Below are 21,671 nucleotides of genomic sequence, written 5' to 3'. Positions count from 1 at the left end.
TTAGGAGTAGTCAGACTTTTAATTAAGTAATTAAGCAAAGATTCCTTGACCTGATCACCCATGGCTGCATGTGAGAATTAATGGAAATGGAAAATTAAAATTTAGAATATACAGTTAAAACTCAGGAGAAGGTTTTAAGAGGACCTTTTTCCACAATTCTTTCCAAGGTCAAGAATGAATTTGAATAAATCTGAACATTATTATTATTATTATTATTATTATTATTATTATTATCATTATTATTATTAGTGTTGTTGTTGTTGTTGTTGTTGTTGGTGGTGTTGGTGTTGGTGTTAGCTAGGGGTATTCAGGGTGACATTTACTGAAATAATCCTGCTGTGCCCTCTAGTGCTGACAAAGCTTTCTTTCAAGTACTCTGTAGAGAACTTCAATACCCAGAAGTCCGTGTGAATTTATGCAGCCCACTATATTGCCTGGACTAATTTCAATGCCGATATTTGTCTTATGTACTAAATTCACAGGTCATAAAAACCAATATTCAGACAACTTTAAGTAAATCTCAAATACCCGGAGTTCGTTATGAAACAAATATATTTTAAAGCTGATTCAAAAATCCACGGGGATATTCATAGTCAGCTAAAGTACGTCTGTCAGGTCTTCAGCCTCCGGTGTCATTGGTGAATGACCGAAGATGTCTCACAGCAGGTTGTTTGCCAGGCTGCTTTGTAAGTATTTTTAACAAATCATAGTTTTAATCACCTGGAATATCCCACAGTTTAGTTTCTGTAACAGAAGTATATTCGTAGGGTCTGTGTTGTACATTAGCTGAGCTTTGCAGGGTCTCACTGTGTTGCACTGGCTAGCAAAGCTCCCCTGGGTTGGCTGTCAGTTAGCTTCAGGGCAACTTAGCCACATTAGCCTGCCGACCGAATATACTGGTAAAGCTCATTGACAGTTAGCCAGCAAGCTAACTAGCTAGCTTTGCGCTAACGTCCAACCGAAATCTAACTTTAACCCCCAGGCCAGGGCAAGTGTTGATCTTTGACCTTGCATGTCCTCGCCACAAAATGTACCGTGTCCACTCACTCTGCCCCCGATGTTTTGTCAATGTGCTTCTTGTTCAATTTTCACTCAGCAGTGACTGGAGGCAGCCAAAGTAGCGGTTGAGGCACTGTGTCTCCAGCCTGTATGCTCACAGCTCGCTGCATTACAGAGATTTGACATCTAAGCTTTTTTTTTTTTTTTAGATAGTGCTTTGACAAGAATACAGTTGGTGTAATTGGTTTATATTAAGACTCAACGTTTGTTTAGTAACAGTAATTTTTTAGGACACTGAGCTTAAGTGAACTTTACACAGTGTCATTGATAAGTTGTTACTGAGGCACAGGAAGAAGACCAAAGTTCAGTCATTCAGGGTGAATAATGTTCATGTATGTCAGCCTTGTGTTGCACTCCTGTCAGACTGCACACAATGTGAAACCAAAGTATGTCATTTAGTCAAATCGTTGCATAAAGTTGAGTCCTCTGAAAGAAGTTATTTTAGCTTTAACACCATACAGATGGTCACATAGTCATCAAACTCTTTCTTCTATGCACTTTGTTTTTAATAACTGTATGTAGCTTTTATTTAATACCTTTTTCTTGCAGGGATGAGCTCATTCACATTTAATAAAGGGCAAATCTATTTGATTAATTTAATTGGCTTAAAGTTGTTGTGCACTTGTGAATCAGACTAGTGAACTGAATAGTAGCATTCAGTGTCCCCTTTGCTTTATGTGTTTAAGGAGCAAACAGCCCCATGTGACATTTGAAAAGCTAGAACCAGCAAATGTTTGGCCTTTTTGCTTAATACATTAATCAAACAATGAATTGATCATTAAAATTTTCATTTTCCACTTTCCTGTCTGTTGATTCAAGGATCAAGTATCTATCTATCGGAATTTACTTTGTAGTTTAAATTCTGTCCCCAATATGATGCATGCACACATGTTCAAGTCACCGAAACAGTGCTGCAAAGAGAGGTGGCTTTGGTTTAAAACCTATGAAACCACATTAAAGGCTCAGATTAAACATCCGTCTAACCAGTTACTTTGTCTGTAGTATCTCATTGTGATGTTGTGAATGGTGCAGCAGCATGTTGCTAGTTGTATCTGTAATGTAAAGTTGTTATATAACACTCACTTTCACAGTAGAGTTAAAACTTGATAGAGCCTCCTCAATTGCACTTTGACCAGAATGTGTCTCGCTACTTGCTGTGTCTAAGACTGGGATTTGAAGACAGCTGTGTGACAATTCTGACAGTCTGCCATGAAGTCATTTGATACAATGTTTTAAACACTGATTACTGCAGTTCTGAAGAATGTTGAAGGGCACCATTGCACTCTAGTGAAGCAGTAATATTCCACTTCAAAAAATATTGTTTTAAATACAGTACATGCTGTTACCCAGCGATTTGCCAGTAGTGCCCTTTTTTGACATTGATAGCATTATCGTACTCAGGAATCTTGGCGAGACCTTTGCAGTGAATGATAGCACAACACTTCCAATCAGTGTAATTAGACATAATGTGTTCTCATGTCATATTTTCTTCAGCAGTTGACACTATAACAACTCCAATAAGCTGTAATAAGCAACCATCTCTAATTAAAAATTATGCGCAGCAAGAAAACCTAAGAGTGTTTGTGGTCACAGGTGCAGTAAAACTCAGCTGTCAAGTCTGAGAAAAATAAAAATTGTCACTCAGCAACAATAAATGATAGTTGCAGAAGCAAAGAAACCTTTTCCAAAACACTGCAAGGTCTACAGTAAAGGATAATTTCTTGGAAGAAAAGTGAATAGACCACTCATATTTTAACCTTACTCTATTCAATGTGAAAAGAAAGTTTCGCTTTTGTTGAAAATATAAGAGAAACTGTTTTTTGTTGAGTTTTTCCTCTTCAAAGCATATTCAATTTATATTAAAGAAAGCTTAATGTGTATTTTGCACATCTTAATGAATGGATAAAGGCTTTATATGCATGTAACAGGACAGGTATTGTCCTGCTTTTCTTTACACAAGTGGATAGGAAGATTTGATTGTTTAAGGTTTTGATGATTATTATTGATCTGTGTATTGTCACCTAAAATCAGTCTGTCTTTCTCCAATCAGTGCAGCAGAGTGGAGTCAGGCACTGTTATACAGGATCAAGAAAGAACCTCTACATCAGCAAGACTACCAAGGTCATCTGCCAAGGTTTCACAGGGAAGCAGGTTTGTACTGACAACTTATTACCATTAACATATTTTTTAATTATTGCTTCACATTGGATTAGGTAACTTTAACGTGAAATCTCACAAACACACACAATTCCTCTTTTTTTGTGTCACATTCTTTCTGTATGAAGAACAAAAGGTCCCGGAGGGCAGTTCATTGTCCTATAATTCAAAGATTTTCTCAGATTCTCAGATTTCAGATTCATGATCTGTGTAAATGCTAAAAACTTGACCTTGGATCAGTTGATAGAGTTGTGATTTACTGCAGTTCACTGTTGTGAGAGTTTTTTGTTTTTGTTGTTGTTGTTTTTTTGCTTTTAAAGGTCTCTAAATCAGATTTGTTCTTGTTTTATTTCAGTAGATTTTTTTGGGTGGAAAAAATAAACTTTCATTTTTACTTAAACTTCAGTTTTTTCCACATGACTACCCTTAGTCATTGTTTCAGTCAATAATAATAACTTTGTGTGACACTTTGTTGATCCTTCCAGTTATTTTTCAAAAGTATGAAAAAGTGCAGGTGATTCACTTTGAACCACTTCCAGTCAAGGAGAATAAAAATCTTGGCAAGTGTGTTCAACAAGCCAGAAACACGGACTTTACAGATTTATGTCCCTCCCTCTGTCCTTGTGCACATTCCATTTTTCATCTTCCATTTTCTCTTCAACATAATAAAAGGTTGTTAAATATAGTTCCAGCGAACACTCTGGGTAATTAGAAAAGGATGAGGAATGAAGCAAGTGCTATTGAGTGCACATTTTCATGTCTTTCTGGCTTGATAAGCAAACCATTTTTCAAATTTATTGTCCCAACATTTGCGATAATAATGACTGGCAAAAACAGCAAAGTTAGCAGGGTGAAGGAGTACATTACATTTGGGGAAAAATGCTGATTCATAGCTTCTAATTCCTCTTAATAGGCTAGTTATAATTTTTACATTAAGGTCATTTATTTGCACTTGTAGTTATGACCCTTGGCTACTTTATCTACATTGTTTCAGCATCTATTCAGCAATAATTAACTGACTACAGACTGATAGGGCCTATGCAGCTGAAAATCAGTTCATACCACCTTCAAACACTCATTCTGGGAAAGTACAATTGAGATAATGATTTCACCCTCCAAAATACATTCTCCTCTCTTTACTGTTATAACCGCTTTATGTTGTTTATTATCATTTCAAATGGGCCCTGGATGGGATATTTGTACCGATCACAGAACAGTATGAACTACAAGTATGAACTACAAGTACTAACACTTGGCTGATATTCCAAACACAATTATCATGTCTTTATGCATACTGTATGTGTTCTTCACATTTAGTTTCAATCCTTTGTTTTGTTTGGAAAGTTGGAAAAGTTTGGAAAATCAGCTTATTTCATGTTGTCTCACAGAATCACATATAAATTTTGTGTAGGCTTGTCCCAGCTCTTCATAGAAGCTTTATGTTGTTCAAACTGGGTGATATATTCAAACTTTAAACTGCATTTTGTCTGACATATTTGATATCTATGGGTTTTAACAAAGTCTGGCTGTAAAGCATGAGTTTGTACTGATTTACCCCCCACCCCAGCCCCGGTGGATTTGTGAGATGTAAAGGGGTAACAGTACAATTCACAATACAGGTTGACATATAGATAGATATATTGGTATCTTTCTATATGTTGTCCAACAAGTAGCAAGAAACTGTCAGACAGAGATGCCAGAATATGTTTCAGGTAATTTAGAAAATGTGTCTCCATTACACTGTTCGTCCCCAGAGGGCACTGACGAATTTATTCTTCAAATGTAAAAGCTTTCCACTCAGTACCTAGATTGCTCACAACTCTTAATTGTCTTAGCAAAAATGTTTATGTTATGAAATAAAGTTACAGTTGGCTCATATATCTTATACATGACAGCGTATCACTGATGTATCACATTTATTGGTATCAGCCGCAAAAGTCAATTATTGATGAGGTTATAGTGTTGTGTGGTAAAGAATAATCTGTTTGGAATAAAGTAAAACTACATCTTTATATCTATCCTGCACCATTATTAGCATGGATACATCATGCATTCATAGTGTCTGTGTGCTTAATCACTTCCATTGGTGCTAACTGCCACCGCCCCAGATATATTAAGGTCCTTCCTTCTCCAAAAGTACAACACAAACTCACCAGATGTGTGTTAGAAACCAAAGCTCCAAAAACATGGGCACTGTGTTAGCATGGGGACTGTCTGAGGTTTAAATATGTTTCCCCTGACAAATTAAGAAAAGCATCTGAAATGCAAAATTAATTAACAAATTAGATGTGTTTCTGATTGGGTTGATGCAAATGAATCGACTTCATGACTGTCAGGAATAAAATCCTCCGACTGTGGCAACCATTACAGGTTCCCTATAGCCTGCATGGAGGCGACAGTATGTCAGATATTTTTTTGTAAAGTATCTTTCTTTGGAGATATTTTTCAGTCACTGTTGGAGAATATCCAAAGCCGCTTTTGATTTGTTTTTTCAAATGTTCTGCAAGGAGATTAAACTAAGCTTACATCATTATTTATCTGTCAAGAGCATTTCGAGTCCCTCTCATTGAATATATTTACCCGTTGCTACATCCCTAGAAGAACCCAGCCTCACTTCTGTACCCATCCCTTTACTCAGAGACACAGGTGATTAATCCTGGATGGCAGCATATTTCCTCCTTCCTCTCTGTCTGTAATGATATCTCAAGGTTGACACTGCAGAAGTGGCTGTACCTTACTTCATTACACACTCGTACACACACTGACTTCATCTTTCCCTCTTCCCTTGTAGGGAACGTTTCACAGTCAGCAGTCTCTTGACTATGGCTCCCAGTTAGTTGGAGGTGTTTCCCCTGGCAAGGGTGGTAAGACGCACCTTGGCCTGCCAGTCTTCAACTCAGTCAAGGAGGTATGTATGGCTCCTTATCCCTCTGTGTTTGTGTCTGTTGTGTAAATATGTAAATATATTAAAAGATAAAAACTGAACTATGTGGTATGGAGCTGACAGATTTGCAGCAAATATCCTGTAAAAGACTGCAAAGCTTTTTACAGATGTTTTTTTAAAGAAACATTAGGTGGCAGTATTTCATAAGTTTAAAATTTCCTTTTTTTTTTTTTTTCAACACATCAACAATACCTTTTTATTCCTTACCTCAGGCAAAGGAGGGCACAGGGGCAGATGCCACTGTGATTTATGTACCTCCTCCATTTGCGGCAGCAGCCATCATCGAGGCCATTGACGCAGAGATACCCCTGGTGGTGTGCATCACTGAGGGCATCCCCCAGCAGGACATGGTGAGAGTCAAACATAAGCTCCTGCGCCAGGGCACCACCCGCCTCATAGGCCCCAACTGCCCAGGAGTCATCAATGTAAGCTCACACACTCTCTCTCTCTCTCTCTCGCTCTCTCTCTCTCTCACACACACACAAAGACACACACACATTGATGCACATTTTGTTTTTGTTTTTTGTTGTTGTTGTCTTGGCTGAGAGGGCCGAAAGCACAAGCTCCCTCTCAAGGGTCCAGGAGTAATTCAAATTTAATACATTAATATTCTGCTCAGTCAAACTAAAACCTTAAAGGAACATGATTTTCTTATACTGTTGCTTTTGTTTGTTTGTTTCTGTGTTGGTGGTCGCATTAATGTTATTGTTTGGATTGAATAATACTTTCTGGATTTTAGTGTATAGCAAAATTTGCATTTGGACCAAGAACAATTAAAGAAGTTATCCTTACTATACTATACTAAATTGTTCTTTTGCAAAGAGAAATATTTTGTTCAGTAAAGAAAAACAAGTTAAACAGGAGACTGAGTTTGAAGGTGAGGAGCTAGTGTTCACAGGAATAGTGAAGTTAAAAAAACAGAATCGTATGTTTGAATGTCACAATAAATGGTCTTTGATTTAAAATGTATTCATTTGCAGCCAGGAGAATGCAAGATTGGGATCATGCCAGGCCACATTCACAAGAAAGGAAGAATTGGTGAGATTTTCTAATTTGTCTGTGAAATCGCACACTATATATTCTTTGTAAGCATTTAATTTATACAGAACAATATAAGTTGCTTTTTAAACGCTAAAAGTGATATAAGAATATTTGCTGAATGACAGCTTACAGGTTCCTTAAATGCTGACTGAGGTCCAACAAAGAAAGTGTGATGGAAAAGAAAGGGGGGAAAAAAAAACGTTAATCATACTAAAATCTTCCCAAATCATTTTCTTACAGCACCGTACTTAAATCCTAGATGTAGCTTCTGCTGTTGACAGCTTGATAAGCAGTGTGTGCTGCTGCTGGCCAGTGAACCTTTACAGGAAGTCTGTTTGTATAGTAAATCGACTGCCATCATTCTCAAAGCATACGTAGAACAGCTGTTACAGAACTCTGTTATGATGGTGATCTTTTTTCTTTTTGCTGTAACATTAACAACAATTCAGGTTGGACAGAAAAAGACAGCTGGATCTTATATCATTTTATCACCCTTGATTGCAGCAGTGATTTAGTACGGTTATTACCAAAAAAATAAAAACATCAAAAAATGTTTTCTCAATCTGTCTTTCAGGCATTGTGTCTAGATCCGGTACCCTGACATATGAGGCCGTGCACCAAACTACACAAGTGGGCCTGGGACAATCTCTCTGTGTTGGTAAGATAGCAGTGATCTGTGGCATATTGAATTTAAATTTAGCACACAGTGACACAGCTTTTAGTGTTATATCCAGACATTATTAACACAAGCAATCAGCTTGAAATAAAATAACCAAGTTTGCAAGAAACTTTGTATGACTTCGTGGGTTGTAGGAAAAAAAATTAGGAGATTTAGAAGACCTAGGACCTGAGTTACAAGACATAAAAAGAGACGCTGTACCAAAAGATGGGTGCTGTAATGTCTCTATACGTTTTATCTTTAATGATTTCTCCAGAGACACAAACTTGTATAAGCATCTTCCTTGACTTCCTGGGAATTGTAGGGCGATCTACCTCATTCACCTTTCACTAAAACTCATTAGATGCTGATGCTGATGCATTTCATTTTATGTCAAAAAAGCCACTTACCAACTATCTGATCATTGCTTTGAATATCCCTCTCAGATCGGAACATTGAAGTTGTTGCTTTCTTTTTAAGGGCTCTATTGAGATTGAACAGGCACATTGAGGGGCAGATGGAAGTAGAAACTTTTTAAAATGTCTTTGTCCTCAAAATCTTGAGAAAAGTGAGTTTCGTCTCTGATTCGTGGTCAAGCTAATTTTTGGTCTCTTCACAAACCAAAGGGGGGGAAATTTGTGATTCTACATCGCGTAGTTGAAACTAGACGGTTTCAAAACTGAACGACCTTGCTACCAATAAAGTATTACGTATATGATCATCCTCAATAGATGCATCTTGCTGCCTCTTGTTTTCCAAATCATGATCCTTTTTGATGCAATTGAATGTGAATGTCACAAAGCAGCTTATTTATTTGGTGTCAATGATTCTGCAAACAAAGCCTTAACATTATGACACACTGGGAAATAGAGGTTATTTTTTAATGTTTTAAAAGCTGTTAGATTCATTCCAGGTTTTGCTGTATGATTTCCAGGTAATAGTCATTTCTGCAGCTCCCAAGTACAGATGTGGAACTTACCATTACTGCCTGTTATTACCTTGTTTTTCTTCCCCACGAGTTCTCACAGTCGTATTTCTGTAATTTACTGTCTCTGACTGTGGATTAGTAATACATCCAGCTTCATAGCACAGCTTGCAGCTGAGATATTATATGGTACAGTCTTTGTTGCTGCCTTCAAAAACAAATTTAACTAAATTATATATTCATCAATCTTATACCAGCTTGTTGTCATTCTCACCTAACTGTACCATTATACTTAACTCTCTTAGGTCTTGGCTACACAGCAAATATAAGATTAACTCTTTTTTAGAAGAGAAAATTATTTTCGCTGACTTATTTGCCACCAGAGAATCTGTATTAAAGAGCTGGTTGGACACCCGAATTAACTGAAAAACAACCTGGCTTCATTATTATTAAGACATTTTAATTACGAGTGTCCTCTAGCCAGACTTCATGCAGCCAGCGCCGCAACAGTATTAAATATTGTAGAGTTCATTAAGGGGGTTTATTAGTGGTTCTGCTAGCAACTTCTTAAATCTGAGAATGACCTAGGGGCTACAGCAAATTATACTTAGTACAATATTTAATATCACTGTCATCATTGTGGCTAGTAATGTGGTTCTCTTTTATTATTATTCATGTAATCTTTTTTTCTTTGTGTTGGCCAGGTTTTTTAATGGTTTGAATATAAATTTAGGTGACATTTTGTCTGTGAAGATTTGTCTTGCAAAGGTTTTGCCCAAGCTTTTATAGATCCTGGTGTAATTTTCTGTGGAAATTATTCTAAAAAAATATTATTGGGCTCTTCTGTTTTGGAAAAGCTTCATAAGTCATGGTCCTTGGGTATGAAAGGAAAGGCATCATTAAACTACCATGCAGAGATAAAAGTGGTTTGGCACAGTTATCCCATTAAACAAACTTTTGAAGAGACTTTGAAGTAAAATTGAAAAATGGTGTTCATTTAACCTCAGTCCGATTTAACTTCTAACAAAATGTGGATCATCTACAGTGATTTGGGAAAGTATTCCAACTCCTTCACTTTTTCACACAATACACTGATTAAATTTAAAGTGGCTACAATCAGCATTTTTATCTCAACAATAAATAACGTGATTACTTGTATGTGAACCCCACAGAAAATTATCACCTTACTCTGTAGTTCCCCTCACCCCTTTCTTTCAGCTAATTGTTTTGGTTGTGCAGGCCACAACTGTCCTGCCCCGATTCACTTTCCCAACTCTCATAGAGTCATTTCCAGATGTAGTTGTTAAACAGCAAAACCTGTTCGCCACCAAGCTGCAGACATACACCATCACAGACCGGATGGTAAACATAGTGGAGCATTTAGCAGCTGAAGAGCCTGACATTTCCCTCAGGAGTTGGTGAAGACCAAAACAGACATAAAAGGACAGTAAATGTAGGATTTGCATTTGGCAGGACACCAGAAACTGGTGATGACTTCCAATAGATCCTAATGTTGGGTAAAAGGGAATAAAAAATTAGATATGAGATACACTACAATCATTCTCAAACCAAATAAGTTTGGAAACATTTCATATGCTCATGGAACAATTGATGAGCCCAGTGAACACCTGTGAACAGTCTCAGTGCTGATCATCAGACCATATTGACATTCAACCTGCTTTTTATTCTGTTCTCAGGCTGAACAGCCATGTGCCATACTTAAATATTCACATTTATCTTTCCTTTCCTTTATCCTTTGAGAGTCTTAAGTATACAACAAGGGTTTGCTTTGTCTCCTGCAAGGTATTGGCGGCGATCCATTCAATGGAACAAACTTCATAGACTGTCTGGAGGTGTTCCTGCAGGATCCCAAGACAGAGGGCATCATCCTTATTGGAGAAATCGGGGGCAATGCAGAGGAGAATGCAGCAGAGTACCTCAAACAGCACAACTCTGTAAGGAAATAACACACTGGACACCCATTATTTCACTTCACTCTCCTTGTAATATCCTCTGCTACAGCGCATCACCTCAGCAGATATATCTGTTCGTATAAAAAATTTATCCTTTTCTGAATTAGCTCTTAGTCATGCCCTTTCAAATCTATGAGTTGCAGTGAACACTGGAATCCATCGTACAACGAGAACAAGGTGGAACTGTGAAAGTGCCCTTTCTTTTTGATCACAGCCTCAGGCTTTCCCTCTGTGCTTTTGGCGCCTGTGTGATTTGTGTGATAAAGAGTGATAGATGGGACTCAGGTATGATTCACAGGGCATGTTCTAGAAATGTGCAGTGTTTATGAGCAGTGAACCTGTTTGTGATGGCCGCATGTTATAAAGAGCAGTGTGGTGATGATTGGCTTAAGGAGCCAAGTGGCTGAGAACTTGTAACTGACATTTTTAACTTCACCAGGCCTGTACTTGGTATTTTGCTCCTTGCCGATGACTTTTAATCTGTTAATTTTTCAGTGTGTATGTGTTTGTTTCTGTATATGTGTGCGTGTGCTTATAGTGCTCCTGAGCTGAGAAATGGATTTGATTTGCCCTCGGCTGCTTTAATGCATGCAAATCTCCCGCTAGCGTCTCAAGAGAATAACTTCTCTCACTCGACAAATAAAGTACAAACACCGCCACCACACACCACCACCACTCACCCACCCAATCACCCAGAGTGTTGACAGCGAGGGGCAGTTCAAATGAAACGCATGCATGAAAAAGCCCAGCAGAGCGTGGGAGTAAGCTGCAGATCTTCTGTTGAAAGTCAATTGTGTAGAACATCGTACATAAAATAGCATGCTTGGACCAAATTTTTAATAGAGAAAGCTCAAAAGAGGACAGGAGACATTGTTTTCACTTCGTAGAAAACTTAACTTTTCTTGATTTGAATACATTTGAATTCAAGTCTCCAATACACTAACCTAGGGCAGCTCCCACATGTGAATATTGTATTAACGTGAAGCACAGTGTCACTGGAAATGAGCAGCAGGTGAGCATAATGAAATCTCCCCAAAAAAAAAAATGAACTCAAATTGATGACAGATTCTTTCTGTACTCTGACGATCAAGAAGATTTAGCTAACTCATGAGTTTCTCCATGAGTTATTCAGAGAATTGAACTGTTGTAAAGATAAACCTTACAGATAAACCGATATGTTACCTGTGATATGAATTTCTAGCCGTGAGCTGACAGAAGAAATCAGTCTGCATGTTGTACAGTCATGTATTATAAAACACTTTACTCTGGGCTGTTATGAAAACAAATTCTCACCTTGTAGTGCTTTATTGATAACAACTGCTTAAGAACAGTTGCTTAAGAATTGTTTACGAATCTTTTAAATCTTTAAAGCCCCTAAAAACTTGTCTTTAAATCCTAAATGTTTCTCTAGGACATTAGATATTCATGAATGAAGAGATGCAATGATTAGTCACCTAATTGATAAGTCGATCAACACAAAATGAACTCAACTGCAGTCGTTTAATACATCTTTTTAAGCAAAAATGGCAAAATATTTGCAGCCTCTAGCTTCTCTCGCGTTTGATGCTTTTCTTTGTCAACTGGTGGTAAAATGGATATCTTTATTTTTTCAGTGTTGGTCAGACAAAACTAGGGTTAGTCTGTTGGAAATTTTAACTGGCATTTTTCACTATTTACTGTCATTTTATAGACAAAATGATTAATCAAAAAAATAATAGGCAGATTATCAATAATGAAAATAATCGTTAGTTGTAGCCTTCAACTATACAACAATCAAAGTTTTGGGGAAACAACATTCTTAGTCATTATTTAATCAGAGTTTAATTCTCAAAAAGTGAGATAATCGGCTTCATCACGACTGTGTGGGTGTGGTGTGACCAGATTTGATTGACGGTGGCCTGGCAACATAAGCAAGCAACTCGCCAACTAACTGGTTCTAGACCTGTGAATTTCCACCCACACCTCAGATTTGTTAAGTGATTTAAATAGGTCTGGTGTTCTGCCCACTGAAGACTATTTGTGTCAGTAGAAGGGTATAACCAACCAATCAGAGTTTAGTGGGTGGGATTAAAATTGTGACACCTTCTCCCTTCATAGCTAGCTGCCTACTTGGCTACATCCACGAAACGTGTCTACAAACACAGTGGCAGCATGAGATTACAGCAGCTGCACAGGTGGTTGTTAGTTAGTTGTTGATTTAAAGAAATAACTTTAAAATCAACCTCTTTCTTTAATATTTGTTTTTAAAAAAGGGCAGCTTCCATGTTGACTGAAAAATATATCCGGTGGGCTGGATAAGTCCGTGCTAAATTTCAAGCATCATAGCAAAGGGTCTAAATACTTATGTCCATGTGATTTTTCCGTTTTTTGTCATTATGACTTATTGAGTGTAGATGTATGAGGGGAAAAAATGTTTTAATTTTATTTTAACATAAGGCTGCAACATAACAAAATGTGACAAGATTGAAGCGGTCTAAACACCCCCTTAATGCACTGTAATAAACTGCCAACTGAGTGTATGTGACATCACCTTTTTCCAACTTAAAAACAGTGAGAGGAACACAGACGCAACAGTAAAGACATTAATATCTCATGTGAAATAAACAAGACTGTTCAAACCTCGGCACAAAATTGTGTTGAAGTAGGACCACATCACTCATTGTAAGAAGTTAATTTAGAAAATAGTTTTTTTTAAGATGCTTGACGCTTCACATTAACTTGACAAATTCTGCCACACTGGACACATTTAGTATCGAATGCTCAGTGAAATTAAAGGTCCAATGTCATGATTGATTTGTGTCATGCAACATTAAATATATTGAACTCCTATTTGAGAAAGACACATTATACCAGAAAGGTGAGGAAGTATTGATTTGAGTATCCATCAATGTTACAGCTGAGTTACTGCAGACCGTTTATCTACTGACACCTTAATTCTGTAAAATTCAAGAAAACAAGCTTATATTTCCCACCAGCTTCTGCTGTCAGATTTTATGATGCAGGACATATTTCAGGGTTCAGTCTTCATCAGTGTCTGCGAGGCTTGCCAACATAATATGGTGTTAAGAAGTCACCTGTATCAAAGGTATGCCTATCATTACCAGAGCTTCACAAGCTTTCTGCAGTCAGAAATAGGTATTACACAGAAAAACCATATTATAATTTGCTTCATGCATATCAAGTAGGTCGGAGTATTTGGCACCTAAGCTACCGTGGAGGTTTACTGATTTTTTTTTTTTTTTTTTTTTTTTTTTTTTTTTTTTTCTATTTCAGCCTCTTGACTTTTAGCCCAGCCTGTCTCCACTGAGCTTAGCTAAACCCCTTGTAATTCTGTAGAAACAACACTGGAAACTAATGCAGGCTGTAGTTTGGAGGAAGCCTGAGGTAAAAAAAAAAAAAAAGTGTCAGTTGGCTCCATGTGTACGCGCACATGCCAGTTTTATTCATGCCTACCTGTCATATTTATAGGGGTGTGTAATTGTCTCACTTTGGCTTTTTAAGCTCGTGAATACAATTCCTCACCTTGGAGCAGGCTGTTTTGTGTTTATAGAACAAAGCCCTCAACCAGTCGCTCTAGCAGAGGTGGGGGAACTACCCTATTTGTCTCATAATTAAGGTAATATATCTGAACTGCTAACAGTAGAAGACAAAAGACGGGTAGAGCGAATAGTGGTATGACTCCCCTCCCTGTATGCATTGTTAGTACTTAGTATCCAGGGAGGCAGGGATTAATAGAGTAATTAAACCCCCTTTCGTTTGAGGTAGATTTAAGACTTGATTCACATGAGGGTGGTTTGTTTATTCTGAACGTGATTTGACTTCTGAATACTGAGTCGGGTTTGGTGCTAATTTGTTTTGTGCTTACATTTTTCAACGCACAGAACAGATGCTTGTCACATATTTAGAGCACTTTAAAGAGATATTCCTTCTCTCTCTCCATTTCCCTGTTAACTGTGTAAGTGTTAATGTCTCATTAGCAGTGCACTTCTAGCCAAGGTCCTCAACATTTCCCTGGCTGATATATGTCCTGCTAGTCTTAATTATCAAAAGTCATCTCCAGTTTATATTAGTGGCTGCCATCTTGTTCCTGCCAGTGTCAGGGTTGAATTCGGAGCTGAAATGGCAGGAGGAGTGGGTGTCTTTGAAGGACCTCGCTGTGTTGCTTTGGCTGTTGAGCATGCCACTCTCTGAAAGCAGTCTGCCAGATGAGCCACAGCCTTCTGTTGAAAACCCAGGACTCTCTCTGTGTGTGTGTGTGTGTGTGTGTGTGTGTGTGTGTGTGGTGTGGTACGATCGTCGTGTGTGGTGGTGTGTGTGTGTGTGTGTGTGTTGTGTGTGTGTGTGTGTGTGTGTGTGTGTGTGTGTGTGCGTGCGCACAAAGCCGTCCTCTACAATTATATTGTTATTCCTAACTATGAAATATTAGCTGCTGTACGCACACACACACACACACTGTCCGTCCCTCTCTCTGGTAATGATGTTATTGCTGAAGATGAAATATTAGCTCTCTTCACCTTGGAAATGATCTTAACTGTTGAACGTAACATCCATCAATGAGCAAGCAGCATAGACAGGCACTGAGCTAATCAGTGCCTGCATGACTAATTACCATCTCAGAAATGAGATGATATGAAATGGCAGGAGCCTGAGCCTCTATCTGGTCATACACCAGCCCATGCAATTAAATGGCCTGATTGACCCTTTGTTTTAATAATGCAGGCTGAGACTGAGATGGCTGGTTAGACAAGCCTGTTATCATGGGGGCACTGTAATAGGAGGACATGGAGTGTTTCATTTCTAATGAATGAATAAAATGCAGGTACAGAAAATGTATTCTCTCTATTTTTGTACATTCACCTCCTTTGTTTTGACTCCTTCCTCCTCCTTGTAACAACTTTGTTGTTTTGCTAACTCTACTCAAATCCTCAAACTTTCCCTTGAGCCTATCCTCCTTTTCCATTATTTTTCACCCATATTTTTCTGTCTCTCCCTCTTCTATGTCCAGGGTGCTAATTCAAAGCCTGTGGTGTCTTTCATCGCGGGGCTAACTGCTCCTCCCGGCCGTAGGATGGGCCACGCCGGCGCCATTATCGCCGGTGGAAAGGGAGGAGCCAAAGAGAAGATAGCAGCCCTCCAGTCAGCTGGAGTTGTAGTCAGCATGTCCCCAGCCCAGCTGGGCAGTACTATGTTCAAGGTGAGTCCTTTCTTCCAGCCAGACATTATCATGGACAAGGACAATAATAATAATTATGATAATGTGATAGTGTTTTGATGGGGTGTGCAAGAGGACAGGACTACATATTGAAGTTTACAGTATAGTTGTAGCGTATAATCTTTAAAAGCTTTACCTAAAAAATTTATAGCAATATTCAGTACTTCAGTTCAAAAAATGCTCATAAATGACATTTTGCAGACAGGTATTATTCCAGTCTCATTCAGAATTAAGTACTTGTTTTTAGGTCTTTGCCATTTTACAGTCATGATGTAATAAAGCACTCGGTTTACCTTGCTTAACTCCTCGGTACAGTGCAGACGTTGCTACGTTACATGAATAAGTTTCAGCGCTCTCTTCTTTTTACGCCCTGGAGGAAATGAATCTTCAGTTTTGTTTTGTTTTTGTCATCTTTAAAGATGACTTTTAGCTAAAGTTATGGTGAAATTCCCTTTCAGACAGCACCAATAATGTGTCACCTGACCTGAATACTGTGCACTGATTCACTGATTGAATATATCGGGTCATGTTCAGGAACAGCACTGGCGTTTCCATCAGCCCAACTCTAATCTGAATAAAATGGTTGCAAACATTTAGATCTATGGCTGAATGGAAAAAAAAAAAAAAAACATTGACATGTAGATAGGCCAGCAAAGTCATGCATTTCCCTGAGGGACTTTTGTTTTGAATTGTCACTAGACATAAACTTTAAAAATGCTCAACCACAAGCTAACTCTCTCAAAATAATATTTCAACTCATTCTAAACCATAATCCAGAATATATTAGATTCATAAATCGTTCTTACTCTGTCTTTTCTTGACCCTGGCTTCAGTCTTCAGTTTTTGTTGTGTTGCTGTCCAATTCAAATGTAACATAATGTTGGCTTGAGATAATTAGAAATAGAACTTGATAACAAACAAATAGCCAAATATACAATTCTTTGCTTCTTTTATATATTAAAAAAAAATTATTTACTTATGCTTTAAGAATAGTAGACAAATAAACAATTACTAAGGTCATGTTTCAGTTATACAGATGAATAAGCAAGCTAATAAAAGCTGAAAGCCAACTTACCTAATGAGGAGGTAATATAATCACATTGTAATAACACTGTAATAATATTTGTCTTTTGGCCCCACAACAAATTATCTTGTGATGCTGGTCACTGGTAGCACCATCGTTCATCATGGAACAGTTACAAATATGAGAAGGTTTACTGGGAACAGGAATTACATTTTTTTTTTCTGGGAGTAGCAAGGTCGAGATTGAACTTTTACTGTATGCCGTAAAGGAAGGCAGAAGAGAAGGGCAGAAATTAATAAATGCGTGTTGACAGTGGCTGAGTTGGCGCCACTGCCTCTTTATTTCAATTTATCTCTAGGGAAGCACTGTTAACAAGATGTATAAAAAGTGAAAGCATGTATTACACCCATTCATCATCTTATACTTTCATTACCACTGCTGGCACTACTGCACGCGAATATAGATTTACACGTGTTTTTTTTTTTTTTTTTTTTTTTTTTTCCCCCCAAAGTTCAATTCATAATCATTGTGTGTAATGATGAAAAACGTGCTACGCGGTTGCTCATTTTGCTGCACATTGTGTTCATACATCTCTGTTAATCTCATTGACCGCTGTAATAGAAGTAATAACACGTAAGAGAAGCAAGTAGACATAATGCTTTGGGTGTGGGAAACAATGACGACCCCAGTCGCAGCTGTTCAGGTCGTGGAGAGCATCTCTGCTGCTCCTGACCTCCATGAGCCTCGACATGAGTGTTGAAAAACATGAATTTGCAAAAGTGGATACATGCGTCATCATGTTAAATTAGAGCTTCATGAATTATGCATATTGCTGCAGCAGATGTTTTTATGCTAAAAACATGATAAGCTGAACAGAATTACTTGTCTAGATTTATATTCTGTCAAGTTTTTGCATCTAATGTGTATTTGGAATCAAAAAAGATGTATGCTGCATTTTGACATGTTATCAGTAAAATGAAATGGCAGTAGTAATGCTCTCACTTCCAAGTGGTACATGATCAAATGGAACAAACACAGCTGAAGACGCTTTTGTCCTCAGTTACATAAGCCCATCCTGACACATTATTCATCATAATAATAATTATAGATACACACTATCAATTCTGTGGTAGCATAAACAGGATGCAGCATGTTGGTATCATTACCACTGTCTGTTAAAATGATAACGTTTTCATTTCTAGCCATTTGACAATTTGCTGGAAGTAAAATATAGCAAGCCAAATGATGTTTAGTCTTTTCTTTATCCAAACTAAGTGCTGTCTAAAGCACATCTAGAAGACAGGTACATAGAATAATGAAAGCATGAATTAATAGTTCAATACTGAGTTTATTAGGAATATGTTTCAGTCATCCCTAGAGAACAGATAATGTATAATAAGCTGTTTTTTTTATCAACAGGAGTTTAAACAAGTTCAGATAACCAGTTCATATCTGACATCTAACACGAAAATATCTTCGTAACAGTAATACATTTAAAGTTTGCTTGTAAATATATTTTCATTTCCTATCCTTATCTATTTATTACTAATTCTGTTTTTAGATTTATATTTAATATGAATCTTGACTTGTTTCTTCTTAATCGCAGTTTACGGATGTTTTTGTTTCAATTATTGACGTTGTAGTGGTCTCCAATGTTGATTAGCTATTGCATCTTGTGGCTTTATTATAAAGATATTGCTGTATTTATATAGTGAATATGGTACTTGATGAAGGCCCATGACTGAATCATTGTATTTATAATAAGACATTGTGAAAGATTTTCAAACTATTGTTTTCTGTTTTAGCTTCACAAAATAGTTATTAGTTATTAGTTAGTTATTCTTATTTGCCTTTATAATATTAAATATTCATGACTGATCAAGTAACAGTCTAGACAGGACTTTAACTATAAGCAAATAACTCACCAACAGTCATCTTATTCTGGTTCTAATATTGCTGAACCATGGACGTCCATGGCATTATCTTTTTCCAGTTAAGCCTTACCCTCTTCAAACCAGGAAGAAAAACAAGGATACACAGATTAAATTACAGAAATATCTTAATAAAATAACCCCAACAGTGATCATGTACGTCCTCGGTATCATATCCATTGAGAAAATATGAGTTCTGGGCCTTTTTCAATTTAAAAACTGTAGGTTGAAGCAAAATTAAATATGCACTGCTTGCAGTGATATCCAAAGGAAGTTTCAGTGCCACTGGTGCAAAGACAAGATATCTGAAAACATATGTTTATCTGAGAAGGACCTAATTCATATGCAAGAAGGAATAATTATGACCTTTTACTTGTTTACAAAATATCTGGAACACATAATCACAGCAACAGATAGCATTATCCTATCCTACTCGATATTCATGCATGCACATGTTTACAGATATGTGTAGACAAACTGAGGCATTTAATCTCCAGTTTCTGTTGCTTCAATAAATTCCAAACTCCAAAAAGTTGACGGCAGCTCACAGACCATATTTACGACGCTTGCACTCCTCATACATCTGGCCTCAGGTGTGTCAAAGCTGTTGTCATTGCTAGCTTGTAAATGCCTTGCTGTTCGCTCACGTCATGTTTTCCTCTGCTTTCCTCACTTTGAATCCAGATGTATTTTCAATCGTCCCTTTTGACTGGCAACCTTTACTTTTCTCATTTTACTCCCCCGCTTCCTCTTGAGTTGTCTTGTCAAGTGTCTGAGTCTGTCTCACACAAAGTCTTTCTTTTCTCGCTCTTTCTCTGACACAAACCACTCTAGTTTTACCTTGGTGCGATCATTCCTGTATTGTACTCTTGAGTTACTGTCTGCTGCTGTGAACCAACAGCCACCTCCCTCCTCCCTTTTTTCACGCCACTCTTTCCTTCCCATTAGTCTTTCTTTGTCCTCACACTTCCTATGGCTTTGTCCCTAATTACTGATCCCTTTGCCACTCCCTCCTTTAACCCACCTCATCTGTAAAGCAAAAATCTAATAAACTAGCCACAACTCTCCAATCCACCCAACTGTCAAAATGTCTCCTCGTTTATCTCGTCCTTCCCAGAGAGTCAGGCTTAGGGAGGAGAATATTTTCTCCTCAAGGTGGCAGTAAACCTTCAGGTATCCACAAGCCAAAGGGGAATGAGCCAACATGTGCATGAGTACTTGTGTGTTCTGTAGACCTGATAAATGACATTTGCATTAAGTTACTTTCCCCCCAGTGGAATGGAAAATTCTCAGGGAACGACATATTCTATCATCCCACAATTTGTGTGATATTTCCCAAATTGAATATGTAAATAGCTACATCCTTTTTAATGGCCAACATAATGCTTCCTCATTTATAGTCACATGGTTGGACTGTGCTGATAAACAGAAACTATAACCACACATAAATCAGATTTCTGCAGATGTGTAGCGCGTATCAATCACAGGAAGTGAGCTGTTTTAATGTTGACAACTGGAACTTACTGACACTTACGCGCTGCATGATTTGCACTCTCCGGGAAAAACAACAGGCTCTCCAAAGCTTGCGCCGCCTCTGTTTCCCCCCTCAACAGCTGATCTAAAACACAGGATCAAAACAGAGCTGTGTGAATTTTACATGAATAAATCATTCACTTCTGTCTAGCTCACTTCATATCACCTTGTTTCTTTTCTTCTTCCTCTCTGTTGTCCATCTCTGTAGGAGTTCGAGAAGAGGAAGATGTTGTAAATTGTGCGAGAAGGCACCAAACCTTTTACCCCCTGCTCCAAAATTGAGATGAACAGCCTGATTCTGGAGGTGGATATGCCCTACAGGATCTGTAAACCCTGATTATTTCAACTACAACGCGCACATACAGTGTTTATATTGTAATTTCTGCCATGAACTTGTACCTTGCACATAATGAAAGAATAAAACATAGTGTCTTAATGGTATCCTAAAGAACTCATTGTACACAATGTGAAAGCTTTATAGATGTTTTTTCTTCCCCCACATAATGCCGACAGCTGAAGTATGCCATGGTAACCTTGGTGATCTGTCGTTCTGTTATACTCCTTCTGTAAGACATATTCCATCACGCATTTCACTGGCTGTCTACCTGAATAAGAAATATTTCTCATATCATTTCCTTGCCGTGTTGTGTCTATAATTTCTTCATGTGGCACTTTTGAGAAACTGGTGTGGTCTCATTATAGAGCAAGCTCCTCTTTCCCCACATTTCTACCTTTTTGAAGTAACATAAGGAGCATAAATCTCTACATGTATAAGAGAACAGACGGGGATACAAAAGATATCAAATGGGCATGATGTTTACAAGCTTTCCACCACAACCTGTTCCAGATACATATTATATGCACAGAATCAATTACCGGGTGAGGGATCAAGATGAAAGCGCTTTTAAGCTATACATCTTGAAGTTAAAGTTTTCTGAAAACTCCCTTTTCTCTGTTGTGTAGACTGACATGTAAAATCATAGTATTTAGTTTTAGTCAGGTCTCTATACTGTGAATACTGATACTGATACTATTATTAAGGAAGAGCAGAAACAATTAATATGCAATTGGTAGATTTATTTAATCTTTAATTTATTTATTGGAAAGAAATCTGAGTAGCCATTAGGTCATTTTAACACCTGGGGACACCAGCATTCAAAATGGCTGAAGTTTGCAGAGATCCTACTGAAATTAATTCAACTTTGGTGACCTTT

The 21,671-nt window shown here is 37.7% G+C and overlaps 1 protein-coding gene across 1 annotated transcript; it reads left to right on the top strand.

Annotated features, from left to right (window-relative positions):
- Positions 1-601: 601 nt before the first annotated feature.
- On the top strand, positions 602-21,088 carry suclg1 (succinate-CoA ligase alpha subunit). Its single transcript, XM_022758520.1, has 9 exons — positions 602-686; positions 3,110-3,210; positions 6,008-6,124; positions 6,373-6,585; positions 7,141-7,198; positions 7,776-7,859; positions 10,588-10,739; positions 15,763-15,951; positions 20,666-21,088. The coding sequence occupies exons 1-9, from the start codon at positions 653-655 to the stop codon at positions 20,690-20,692; spliced, it is 975 nt and encodes a 324-aa protein (XP_022614241.1). The 5' UTR covers positions 602-652; the 3' UTR covers positions 20,693-21,088.
- Positions 21,089-21,671: the final 583 nt, after the last annotated feature.

This window comes from Seriola dumerili, unplaced genomic scaffold (genome assembly GCF_002260705.1).
Source record: "Seriola dumerili isolate Sdu_G_001 unplaced genomic scaffold, Sdu_1.0 BDQW01000301.1, whole genome shotgun sequence".
NCBI classification, from domain to species: Eukaryota; Metazoa; Chordata; class Actinopteri; order Carangiformes; family Carangidae; genus Seriola; species Seriola dumerili.
Note: the sequence above shows the minus strand (reverse complement) of the source record. Positions and strands in the feature narration are given on the sequence as shown.

Excerpts from the sequence above, each read along its gene's own strand:
- suclg1 (XM_022758520.1), top strand. The coding sequence starts at position 653 with ATGTCTCACAGCAGGTTGTTTGCCAGGCTGCTTT. Across the intron at positions 687-3,109 it reads GTTGTTTGCCAGGCTGCTTT|TGCAGCAGAGTGGAGTCAGG; the intron begins GTAAGTATTTTT and ends TTCTCCAATCAG. Across the intron at positions 10,740-15,762 it reads ACCTCAAACAGCACAACTCT|GGTGCTAATTCAAAGCCTGT; the intron begins GTAAGGAAATAA and ends TTCTATGTCCAG.